The 12,144-nt window shown below is 43.8% G+C and overlaps 1 protein-coding gene across 1 annotated transcript; it reads left to right on the top strand.

The window, feature by feature from the left end:
- The first annotated feature begins 956 nt into the window (after nucleotides 1–956).
- On the top strand, nucleotides 957–11,846 carry LOC124790140 (cyclin-dependent kinase inhibitor 1C-like). The gene is made up of 2 exons (XM_047257727.1): nucleotides 957–1,110; nucleotides 11,527–11,846. Exons 1-2 carry the CDS (start codon nucleotides 1,099–1,101, stop codon nucleotides 11,788–11,790), a joined length of 276 nt encoding a protein of 91 aa, XP_047113683.1. The 5' UTR covers nucleotides 957–1,098; the 3' UTR covers nucleotides 11,791–11,846.
- Nucleotides 11,847–12,144: the final 298 nt, after the last annotated feature.

Here is a 12,144-nt window from a genome sequence, read left to right as displayed (position 1 = left end):
ATAGTACAGAGTAAAACACAACACCTGTGAATCTCGTTCGTGGTAACGGATACCGTCAACAATACTTGTATTCTTCGTAAACATGAAGTCCATTTCCATTACAAAACATCGATATGTTCCACATTACATAGAGATGAATGGCATCGTTTTAAATATTTGAATTACCATAGCCAGTAAGCTCACAAATGAAATCCCAATGTATCCACTGACATAAGCGTGACAACACGTTTTTCTTCAATTAGCGTTTGGCAATTTAATCATACAGAAAACGGGATGGATTTGGTTGTCACAGCCAAAGATTTTACTTAAAATTATGTTCTGGTGTATAGAAATGAAGTACCAAGTAAAAACAATGTTAGTCTCCCCAATAGGTCAAAGACGAGAGCTGAACTAGTACCCTCCGTTTTCTGAGGAACTCAGGCTAACCTGAGACTACAGAAGTAGAAAAGGCGTCAACTTCTAACATCTGTCTCCCAACATTTGCTGAAAATTGGTCAGGTGTTTATACGAACTTCCAAACATGAAATACTACGTACAACCACGTCCTAAAATATTCACAATTTCTCTTGTAATTCCTTGAATTTGAGAACCAAGAGTGAAAGTTAACTCTACATTTGCTAATAAGGAAGACGATCTGTAGTTTTCCTGCATCAAGAAGACAAACAAACGAATTTGTAAGGAGTGACAAATTGCTCTAAGCATACCGTTGAATACATAAATACAGATTAAAGTAAAATTAAACTGCTGTTAGACTGGCATCGACCCAGTTACCGGAAGATAACGTGCAGTGAGGTGTCCTCCAGGTAGCAGTGAGCTGTGAAAGTAAGACAAAGAGCCTCTTGCGGCTGGGAGCGATCGGTATCGGGAGTAGGTTGCGGCGCGGCGCGGCGCGGAGCGGCGGGACGACAGTAGAATGGTACAGTGACGGCCGCTACGGCCTGGGAGAATGGAGAACGCCCTTGAGAGCAGGGGAGGGAAGCGTCGCGAGGGCTGCTGCACTGCCGGTATATAAGACCGCATCCTCACTGCTCGCCACCAGTCCACGGGACACAGTCTGCATAGCTAGCCACCGACCTCCGCTGCTACTCTACCGACAACATGCTGAAGCTGGTGAGTTTCTGCTTCACCTGCAGTGGACAGCCGAGAGAGCTTTGCTTGTGTATCACAACTTAAATTACTTCAGCACTAGTCTTTTCCTCATGGCTTCATGCTTGCATGTATGTCACATGTAATGCGCATGTCTCCTGATCATCTGCTCCTCTGCTCTCTGTCTCTGCTCATAAATCCTCCTACATTTGTGTCCATCTCGTCCTCCCCTCTCTGTCCCTTTCGTCCCTCACCCTCTCTCCCTGTCTATTTCCTCCTCCTACTCCCTCGTCTTTATATCTCCTCCTGTCCCATCTCCCCATTCCCATCCCCTTCTACTCCCCCTCTTCCTGTCAATACCCTCCTTCCCCCCATCTCTCCCCAGGCATGCTCATTGACACAGATAGCACCTGCAGAAGATGTCGATATAGTGAGCTAGTACTAATTCCAAAACACACCTCTTGTACAGTGCAGTCTATATGCCTAAGGCACGGAACCATTTTTTCCCGTAACATGTAAGATGCCATCCAAAGGTCGATAAAGCAGGCCGATACCTTACAAAACAACACACCTGATGCAATGGGCAGCCTATGCAACAATGGCAGGAAAACCACCTCTTTCCCCTGATGTATGGGCTGCCCTGCAAAGCGGGTCCATAAGACAGGTCAATATTATTCCCATACAACACACCTGCCATGCAGGGTAGCCTGTGCAGCAGGAGCTTAAAAAACTTGTTTGCCTGTAACTCAATAAACATTAGCGCTAGAGCATCATAAAATCTCCTATATTGGTTCTCTCAGGGCAAGGAGTTTGTTGGTCCACTTCAGTTCAGGTGCTGGGGAGGAGTTCTTACACAAATATACGTGTGCTCAGCCATACATGTGTCCATCTGAATATCTATTAGAGTATTGTGTGAAAATTTTAAATAAATAGTCAGGAAGTCTGCAAGATTTTTGCTAAAATCTTTTCCCCTATATATAGTACATACATAAATATATATGAAGATATTGTCAGAGATTCGAATGTAATGAATTTCCTTTGGACAGTATAGCTTCTGTCCGTGAATCAGCACGGTTTTAGAAAGCATCGCTCATGCGAAACTCAGCTTGCTCTTTTCTCACAGAATTTCCAGCGACCTGTGGATAAATGGCAACTAACAGGTTCCATATTTCTAGATTTCCAATAATTTTATCTTGGAACTCTGCCATTTGGTCCGTGTTTGCATAGAATAACAATAATATCAAAAACTGAGTCAGCCTTGATGCAAAACACCTTGTTATTTGTTTATTTCTTTATTCTCCCAAACTAGATTCGGCGACAAATATCACCATCATCAGTGGGTTCTTTAATCTAAAACATGCAGAAAATAGCATGGTTATACAAACACACTAACACATTATTACACTTTTACTATTCGTTTTTCGAAATATAGTTTTCTATGCTACTTCCATACTACCTCATTTATTGTATGTTACAGCATGTTTTAAGAATTACTGTCGCTTTTTGCGACATATTTTCTGTACGCTTCTTTTCTGTCGCCGTTTTTTACTCAGCGAACATCATGTCATCTGCAACCGTGTGAGCGGCTGTTAGTAAACAAAATATTAAAAGGTGAACTTCACATGTCAGCAATATACACTTGGGGTTCTGGTAGTGTTGCGGAATCCAGTTATTTCGTGTGTACTGAGCTGTTATTTAGCTATTCGTGTACTCACTTCGTTGGATGGTATGTAGCGGCTTTTATACACAGAAAAACAAAACTTTCGCACTTTGTTTCTGATCCAGAATATTACGCCATCTTGCTGTTCGTGTGTGTCGCGAGAGGTGTATCGCATGCGGCGAGCATGGCTGTGAAAACTGTAGCGCGAATTACGACTTCTGTTCATTATTTATGTCTCTGTGTGTGATGGGGAAGTGGTTCTTTTACGCGTGTCTGCTTTCTGTTCTGTCTTCTTAATCAGCTCTCTCAGAGCGGTAAAGAGTGTGTTGTTGCAAAGTGTTGTGTTTTCTGAATAGGGGAATGAATTATAGCCTGCCAACGAAGTTCAGTGATTCAGTATCCAGAAACATTTAATTCCATAGTGAAAAATGGATGTGTAATTGCAGATTTATACGCGACAATGTGGTGGTAACTGTATGTAATTCTTTGCACGCTCAGCAGAGCGTTAGACAGCTCATTCTCACACTGTACCAAAATATTGTCATTGTAACTAGAACTCAGAAGAATAATACATCAGTGTTAATTAAAGATAACGAAATATGTTGCCAAAACCAAATATTTTGTTCATAAAACTTCGCTACTGACTTTTTACAACGAAATTAGAACGATCATTAACAACTCTAATGTGTTGCTAAACTCAAACTCGAAGAAAAAGGATATGTTAAAGAAGAATCCTACAAATCCTTATTTGAAAGTACAGATTAAGTTGCACAAAGAAAATGCCTCTATTCGTCCTGTTATTAGTGTGTATAAGAGTCCAAACTAGTCTGCAAACAAGTTCTACCAGTCAAAAATTAATGAACTTTATGCATTGGACAAATCATATAGTTTAAAAAATAGTCAGAACTGATTCAGACCACCACATAGGTTATTGTAACAGAAAATAGCACACTATTATCTCTTAACTTAAACAACCTAGCTACAAATATACCTATCTGGGAAACGTTAGAAATTGTATTTAAAAATTTGACGGCAATGGGAAAAGTCGATACCCCTTAATTATTATATTACTTGAACTTATAAAACTAACATTTTCTTTAACTGTTTCTCGTTCAGCTAAAAAACGTACTGTCAAAATAAGGGATAGGCAATGGTTTCAAACCTCTCAGGCATTTTCTTGGAGATGTTTATAAACAATTTAGAAAACAAATTTCACCAAACCGATGGTGATGTGTCTACGAAAACCTTGTATGGGAGATGTACAGGAGATTCGTAGACGACATTTTCATGTTCTTCAGTGTTAGTATAGAAGAAATTGTGGAATTGGTTGTTTCCTTAACTTCCTTGGGTACATAATAACTTTTACGAAAGAACAGGAAAAAATCAGTTCGCTTAACTTTCTTGACATACATATAACGAGGGTAGGTTCGAGTCTTGTGCATAACATATTTCGGAAGCCGGCAGCGTCCGACATATTTAACATATTTATTCAAGCAGATTCATACCGTCTGAGATCACAGAAAAAAGCATTTTTTTTAATTCAGTGTTTCACAGGCTGGCTAAGTTTTAGTTAGAGGAGAGTGGTAAAAACAGGGAAACTGATACCATTATTCAGGTAGGCAAGGTAAATGGCTGTGGGGAAAGTGATATTAGAAGGATGAGTGGAAGAGCGTTTAGCGAAATAGAAAATAAAAATATTTTTATGAGTGTCAGCTTGAAAGATATATCTCTGCCATATTATGGGTCGTTATCTGAAAAATCTGCAAATCCTTTCAGAAATCATAGTATACAGGTAGGTTTCGAGACAAATAGAAAGATAGGGCAGCTTCTGCGCCATAATTTGAAGCCCCCCTAAATAAATTTGGCAATGCGCTAGTAGATAAGATTAAATGTATGTCATGCAGCTGCGACTATATCGGGATGATGGATAGATAATTAAAAAACTGTTTAGGGAACATGATGCACAAGCAACAACAGCTCTAGGAGCACATCTACGAGACCATAACCATACGCTAATACAAATCGAAATTTCACTTATTGTATTGCACTTTGAGAACAAGGACAATAATTTTGATATATTTGAAGAGTTATACATTTTTATTAACAACCGTTCATCTTACGACAAATGGCAGGTAGCCGGAAGCGCTTTTTGTCAATATTTGATAGACTGTTTCTCTATCGAAATGAGTAAAACACTTACCTACCTGAGACACTTCGAGAACAATTTAATTCAACATCTTTTCAGAACCCCTTGTTGTTACACCTGAAATATCTTCATGAAACAACAAGCCCATTACGGCGATCCAACTTGAGCAATGTACTCCAATTAGTAAAGCAGACAGTTAATGACATTTTAGTATGAATTTAATCAGTACTTTAGTCTTACCTTAAAATACATATTTGTAAATTAGACTAACACTTTATCACCTAATGTGTAGGCGCTTTTGCCGGCCGGGATGGCCGAGCGGTTCTAGGCGCTACAGTCTGGAGCCGCGTGACCGCTACGGTCGCAGGTTCGAATCCTGCCTCGGGCATGGGTGTGTGTTGATGTCCTTAGGATAGTTAGAATTAAGTAGTTCTAAGTTCTAGGGGACTGATAACCTCAGAAGTTAAGTCCCATAGTGCTCAGAGCCATTTGAACCATTTTTTTGTAGGCGCTTTTATAAAGAATTTCCACAACTTCTACAACTATTTGTAACGAATACAGACAATTTTATTTTGTTATGTTATTCAGTAAATTCCTTGTAAAAATTACCAATGATTAGGATTGTGGACCGTTGTGTAATTTTACGTTCTTGTATACGTGTATGCTAAGTTGTTTACCTGACTAGTACCATAAGCCACGAAAAATTGTGATGCTCAATACACATATATGGGCACCAACACCCTCTAGTGGCCAACATATTTTCTTCTGTAGTGCAGACAGTTCAGCTTTACATGACAGTTACAGCCTTTTGCCTGTTAGGTTTTCGTTGGCATTAATTTTTTAACTGATGAAGCTTAAGTTTCAGTTGTTGATACACGACTACTCTGTGGTGTGTTTTGGAAGTTTGCATTTTATTACTCTTGACTTGTGTAATTGTAATGACCATTATAAGACTCTAGTAATATTTATTTGATGTAAAGCCGACAAATCCCTCATATGTCCTATCCTCTGTTAAGCCAGCGTTGCCTGGATCTCCGCCACTCCCCCCATCCAAATTCTTGAACCGCATGCACTCCACCTTGTCTTCTGTATCTGACTTCTGCCCCCACATGGCTCCTGTAAGACCTCATCCCCTTCCCCCACCTCCTCCTTTTTCCTCTAACATATCCACATCCTTTACACTGTCTGCAGACTTGATCCCCCTCATCCCCTGGTGCCCTTCTTCCTCTCCACCCCACCCATTACCACACCTCTATCATTGCATCCCCCCTCCTCTCTCCACCTCCACACCGTATCCTTCTTCAGGACAATTTCCAGCAACTCCCCTCCCAGATGGTGATCTTTGCCATGACATCTACCCTTCCTACCAACTGTAACCTGTCCTTGTTCCTCCCTCCCCTTCCCCAGGACCACACATATCCGCTCCTCTCCTTCCCTCAGAGCTGTTTTTCCTCTTCCCCCCCCCCCAAGCCTCTGCTCTCCCTCTTCAGCTGTTTTCCACTCCCATCCTTCCCTCCCTGGCCCCCTTCAGCGCACCCCCACCCCATCTCCCCTTCTCTCCCCTCCTCTACCCCATCACTTCTCCCTTTTTTTTTCCTTCTCTCTCGTATCGCTACCCCTGGCAGATGCTCCCAATTTGTTCTTTGTCATCAGTGTGCGATGTCAGTGTTGTGTTTGGTGCCATTCTACAGTGACGTCAAGTGCTGTGGTTTTAATTGTATGCTTGACTTTATGCTCTGGCCGTACTTCACCTTGTGTTCTTTAACTGTTACATTGTGTGGTTTTTTGTGTAAAATAGATTTTTAGATTTTCATCTCCATTTTTACAGTCACTCCCTTTTGTAGGCTCTCTTTGGTTATGTTCCCCCTTTTTATATCTATGTTCTGCCATGTTTTCTTCTTTATGTTGTTTTAAATGTCTTCCTGTTATATACTTAGTGTCTCTTGGCTGAAGATCAGTCCCTGTCCTGCTGCCAGCCCGCTCCAGATAGGGAATTGAAATACAATAAAGAAAAGAAAAGAATGTATCTGATGTGAAAAGAAACATGTCATGACAAGAAACCATAAGGAAATTTACAAAAAAAAAAAAAAAAAAAAAAAGTCAGTATTTTTGAGCTATATTACAGCATTTCAAAAATCAATTTCATAAATACTGTGTTAATGGTTACATTCCTCTTTTCGAATTTTCAATCCAACTTAGATAACACTGCAAAGCGCAATGAAATGGAATGAGCATTTAAGGATTGTCATAGGTATGGCTGATGGTCGACTCTGGTTTATTGGGAGAATTTTGGGAAAGTGTGATTGATGTGTAAGGAAGACCACATGTAGGACACTAGTACAGCCCATTCTTGAGTATTGCTCGAGTGTTTAGTATCCACACCAGGTCAAATTAAAGGAAGGCATTGCAGAAATTCAAAGGCAGACTGCTAGATTTGTTACTGGTAGGTTCGAATAACACATTAGCGTTACTGAGATGCTTCAGGAACTTAAATGGGAATCGCTGAATGGATGGCGACGTTCTTTTCGAAGGAGACTATTGAAAAAATTAACGAACCAGAATTTGATGGTGACTGCAGGACGATTCTGCTGCACCCAACTTACATCTCACGAATTGACCACAAACATAAGCTAAGCTAAGGGAACTCCTACGGTGGTATATAGATTGTTGTACTTCCCTTGCTCTATTTGTGGTCTAACGGGAAAGGACTAATAGTGGTACAGGGTACCCTCCGCCACGCACGCACTATACGGCGGCTTCCTCATTATCTGTGAAGACATAGAGTAGTGATCTGATAGATCGACGAACAGGTTCTGCCACTGTTCTGATGTGCAATAATGTCTTCCACGCATCAGCAACCTTGATGAAGTTGTTTGCTGAATAGGAAATTACAGTCATATCATCTACTGTGCCCTTTGCCACTGTACAGGAGACGCTTTTCCTCGATCCTGCTACTGTTGTTTTCCAACAACACCAATCGTGGTCCCTGCTAATCATTCACATTATTCAATATTTGCACTCCTTTATCATTAATTTAGGAAGAAAAGCAACACTACAGCAGACATTTGATCCCCTCCATGACTTATTCTTTTCCAAGTTAAACAGACGAGGACACTACACAGCACGACGAAAAAGTGTCTCAGAAACGTTTACAGACCCTCTTATGTTTCTCCATCACACTACTCAACACAATTCTAAGTTATTTCCACACTGAATGTTAGGTAATTTCCATAATTTTATGTTTGTCACCTTGGCGAGATACTTGTAAGAGTCTATTTAAATTGTGCTTCCAAATGGTATACTGGCTTTACCAGAATAGTTTACTTCCCCAGACTACAAAACTGAATTTACATTCTTGGGAGGAACGCCACAGCATCAATATACTGTCATTAACCAAGGACTGCTGGAGCGTGAATCGACGGTTGTCAGTCACCGCTAATTCACAGCTATCCACATATTTCTCACTTACGACGTGACAATATTACGTTGTCCATGAATTTAGTTTGTAGAGAACGAATCCGAAGCATCTTAAATTTAAATTAGAATAGTGTTACAACTCAGACCAGGTACGAATCAGTTCATCTCTGATGTCGCCTTGCTCAGAGTTCCACTTTATTTCAATAACGACCTTGTAGAACACTTACCGCGATATCATCTGTGAAGGATTATCTCCAGCGCTCAACACGAGCAATCGTATAATGCTGCGTGGCGCTCATTGCTTAAGTTTCAATGCATAAATTAATTTGCGACGCCCTCGTTCCGATTCTGTTGCAGCGTGTACACAGCACGTGGCGCCAGCCTTCAACAGTATATACTCTAAGTAGTTCCGCTACGTATCTAACGTTCTGCAACATTCTGTTCGTACATAAGCAAAGTATAAGTAAAGGTCGAATCAAGTTAACAAGGTAGGACGAATGGTATCTCACAAACTTTTACACAATGCCAGCCAGTGAAACTGATGTACCAGCAATACCAGGAAAAAAAATTCTTATAGCGTGTACACAGCACAGTGAGGGGATAAATGCCGTGGGACACCTCCTAATACCGTGTCGGACATCCTTTTGACTGGCGTAGTGCGGACTAACGTGGAATGGACTCAACAACTGAGCCACGATTCTTCTATAGTCGTCCACAATTGCAGAGTTGTTGCCGGTGCACGATTTCGTGCCCGGACTGTCCTCTCGATTGTGTCTCATAAATGTTCGACGATCCATGTCGGGTGATCTGAGTAGCCAAATCATTTGCTCTCGAACTGTCCAGGATGTTCTTCAAACAAATCGCGAACGGTTGTGGTCCGGCGACATGGCACATTTCATCCATAAAAATTCCATCGTTATTTGTGAACCTTAACACCATGAACGGCTGCAAATGATCTCCAGGTAGCCGAACATAACTATTTCCTGTCAATGATCGGTTCAGTTTACCAGAGGATCCAGTCAGTTCCAAGTAAACACAGCCCACACTACTACGGAGCCACCACTAGCATGGATGACAATTTGGGTCCATGGCTTCGCCGGGTCTGCGCCACTCTCGAACCCTATACCAGCTGAAATCTGGACTCATCTGAGCAGCCGTTGGTTTCCCAGTCGTCTACGTTTAAATCGATATGGTCACGAGCCCAGGAGAGGCGCTGCAGGACATGTCGTGCTGTTAGCAAAGGCACTCGTGGCAGTCATCTGCTGCTGTAGCTCATTAACCTTAAACTTGGCAGCACTGTCATAACGGATACGTTCGTCGTACATCCCACATTGGTTTCTGAAGTTATTTCAAGAACCTTTGTTTGTGAGTTAGCACAGACAACTCTACGCAAACGCCTCTTTTGTCAGTCTTAAGTAAAAGCCATCGGCCACTTCGTTGTCCGTGCTGAGACGTAATGACTGAAATTTGGTATTCTCGGCACACTCTTGACACTGTAGAATATTGAATTCCCTAACGATTTTCGAAATGGAATGTCCCACGGGTCTAGCTTCAGATTCAAAATCTATTAATTCCCGTCCGAAACGTTTTCGCGTGAACCACCTGATTACAAACGATAGCTTCGCTGAAACACTAACCTTTAATACTTTGTGTACGCGATATTAGCAACATCTGTATATTTGTACATCGCTAACCCGAACTTTCGTCGCCTCACTGTGTGTAGCATCACTGCTACCCACTTCGTCCGGTTGAGCTGGAAGGCTAATCATTTGCACATGTAAGCATGCAGTACCCTTCATTCCAGTTTGAGTTGTGTTGCATTCCAGCTTTCATGGTGTTGAACTTTTAATTTCTGCGACTGCTTATAGCTTGGTAGTACGTGCGCTGTGTTACGGGTACTTGCTACTTGTTACGACTTCTGCACCACTTGTTATGGCGACAATCCTACTTGTTAGCAGCAGACACAGTGACTGCGCCAAAGACTGAGACGGCGTGAAGTTTTACAATTATTTATTGAACTTTCTCTACAATTTCTCCCTCGTCGTCGCTGCCCAGCCCTGCAGATCCTTCCGCCTGGCTGCTGCTGTGTAGATTCTCCTACAATGCGTGCAACGCGCACCGCTGATCGCCGCTGAAGCCAGGATGTCCTGTGGTTGAGATGAACTCGTCGCCACTCGGCGCCCCTAGTACGGCACGCCCACGGAGCAGCGTCGCCGTGAGGTCAGCTGCCGACGCCTGTTGCATCGGCGGCTGGGAAGCCGTCACTCGCGATGTCCGCGAGGTCCTGTCATTGACGGACCACGCACCGTGGGGCCAGGTTGCCGTGAAGTCCTGGCGTCAGTCCTCAGCGGCGCCTGTGACCAAGACCGCGCTGCGGCCGGTCCTACTGGAAGTTCTCGCTGTAGTTAGTCAGCCATGCTGCCGATCTAACTGGGGCCAACCTCTAGAGCTGAAGTCGACATCTGGCGGCGAACGGATGACTCCTGCGAGCTGGAACAGACTTCCAGAATCGTCACCTACGAAGATTGAACATTCGGACACGGACCACGCCCATTCTCAGATATCCACAGCTCGTGGTCGTGCGGTAGCGTTCTCGCTTCCCGTGCCCGGATTCCCGGGTTCGATTCCCGGCGGGGTCAGGGATTTTCTTTGCCTCGTGATGACTGGGTGTTGTGTGATGTCCTTAGGTTAGTTAGGTTTAAGTAGTTCTAAGTTCTAGGGGACTGGTGACCATAGATGTTAAGTCCCACAGTGCTCAGAGCCATTTGAACCATTCTCAGATCCGAACTACTTCCTAATGGCTTCTGTCTGTTGCTGCCCGTGCTCCACTACTTATATCCGGCAGGAGGACGTTTTTTATCCTCGGTCGAAGCTTTATGTTATTACTCCCGCAGTATATTGCAGCGTAACTTAGCGTGCTGGCCTCACTTCCCCTTACTCAGCACTATCGAGGCTTCGCTCGGCGCTCGGTCTGTGTGCGTCCTTGCGTCAGCCTGTCGGTAGACTGCTGCTGTCAGCAAGGCTATCTGTGCCTGCCCACTTCGCAACGCCTCGGTCGCCGGCACGCCTCTGTTTTGCCATTCTCCACTGCGTGAAGCAACGCTTACTACATGTGGCCGAAACAGCTGGTAGTCCGTGTGTGGAGTACGTGTGAATTGCTAGTGTTGTGGCAGCCCACAGCCGGTGCTCAGTACGCGGTGTCGCTCCCCTGTTGCAGGTGATGCTGCTGCCCCTGGTGTTCGCCGCCGCGTCCGCGGGCTTCCTGCGCGGCGCCGCCGTCGCCCCGGTAGCCGTGGCCGCCCCCGCCGTCGTGGCTGCTCCCGCGCACGCCGTGGTCGCAGCCCCCGCCCCCGCCATCGTCGCCCCCGCCCCCGCCGTCGTCGCCGCCCCCGCACTCGTGGCGGCGCCAGCGCTGCACCCTGCTCCCATCCCCGTCGCAGCACATCTGCCCGTGGCTGCGCCCGTTCTCAAGATTCATTAACACTTGAATATGTACCATTCTGGAGAGCTGATGAAATAAATGGTACTGAGATCGCATCTGTCTGTTAATTTAACCTGATTTTAAAAAATCTTAGCTTGAGACGTCGGTTTTACTATAATGGTGTGAGACGTCGCAAGTCGGTCTCTGAGAGTAATGGAAGCAGGTGTGAGATCGGTGAGATGGGAGGAAAGATTCATCAAAATTATCGAAGGAATGAGTCGACACTACACTAGGATGCTTAGAGTTACCACTCGAGGTTCTCTCTGAGATATAGGGTCTGGATTAATATCAGACATGGTGCTCAACAAAATACAGCGAACTCGAAACGATATTCTAACAAGCAGTGGCGCATGC

The sequence above is a fragment of the Schistocerca piceifrons genome, chromosome 3 (genome assembly GCF_021461385.2).
Source record: "Schistocerca piceifrons isolate TAMUIC-IGC-003096 chromosome 3, iqSchPice1.1, whole genome shotgun sequence".
In the NCBI taxonomy this organism is placed as follows: Eukaryota; Metazoa; Arthropoda; class Insecta; order Orthoptera; family Acrididae; genus Schistocerca; species Schistocerca piceifrons.
The sequence above is the reverse complement of the archived record's forward strand: the minus strand, read 5'-3'. Positions and strand labels throughout refer to the sequence as shown.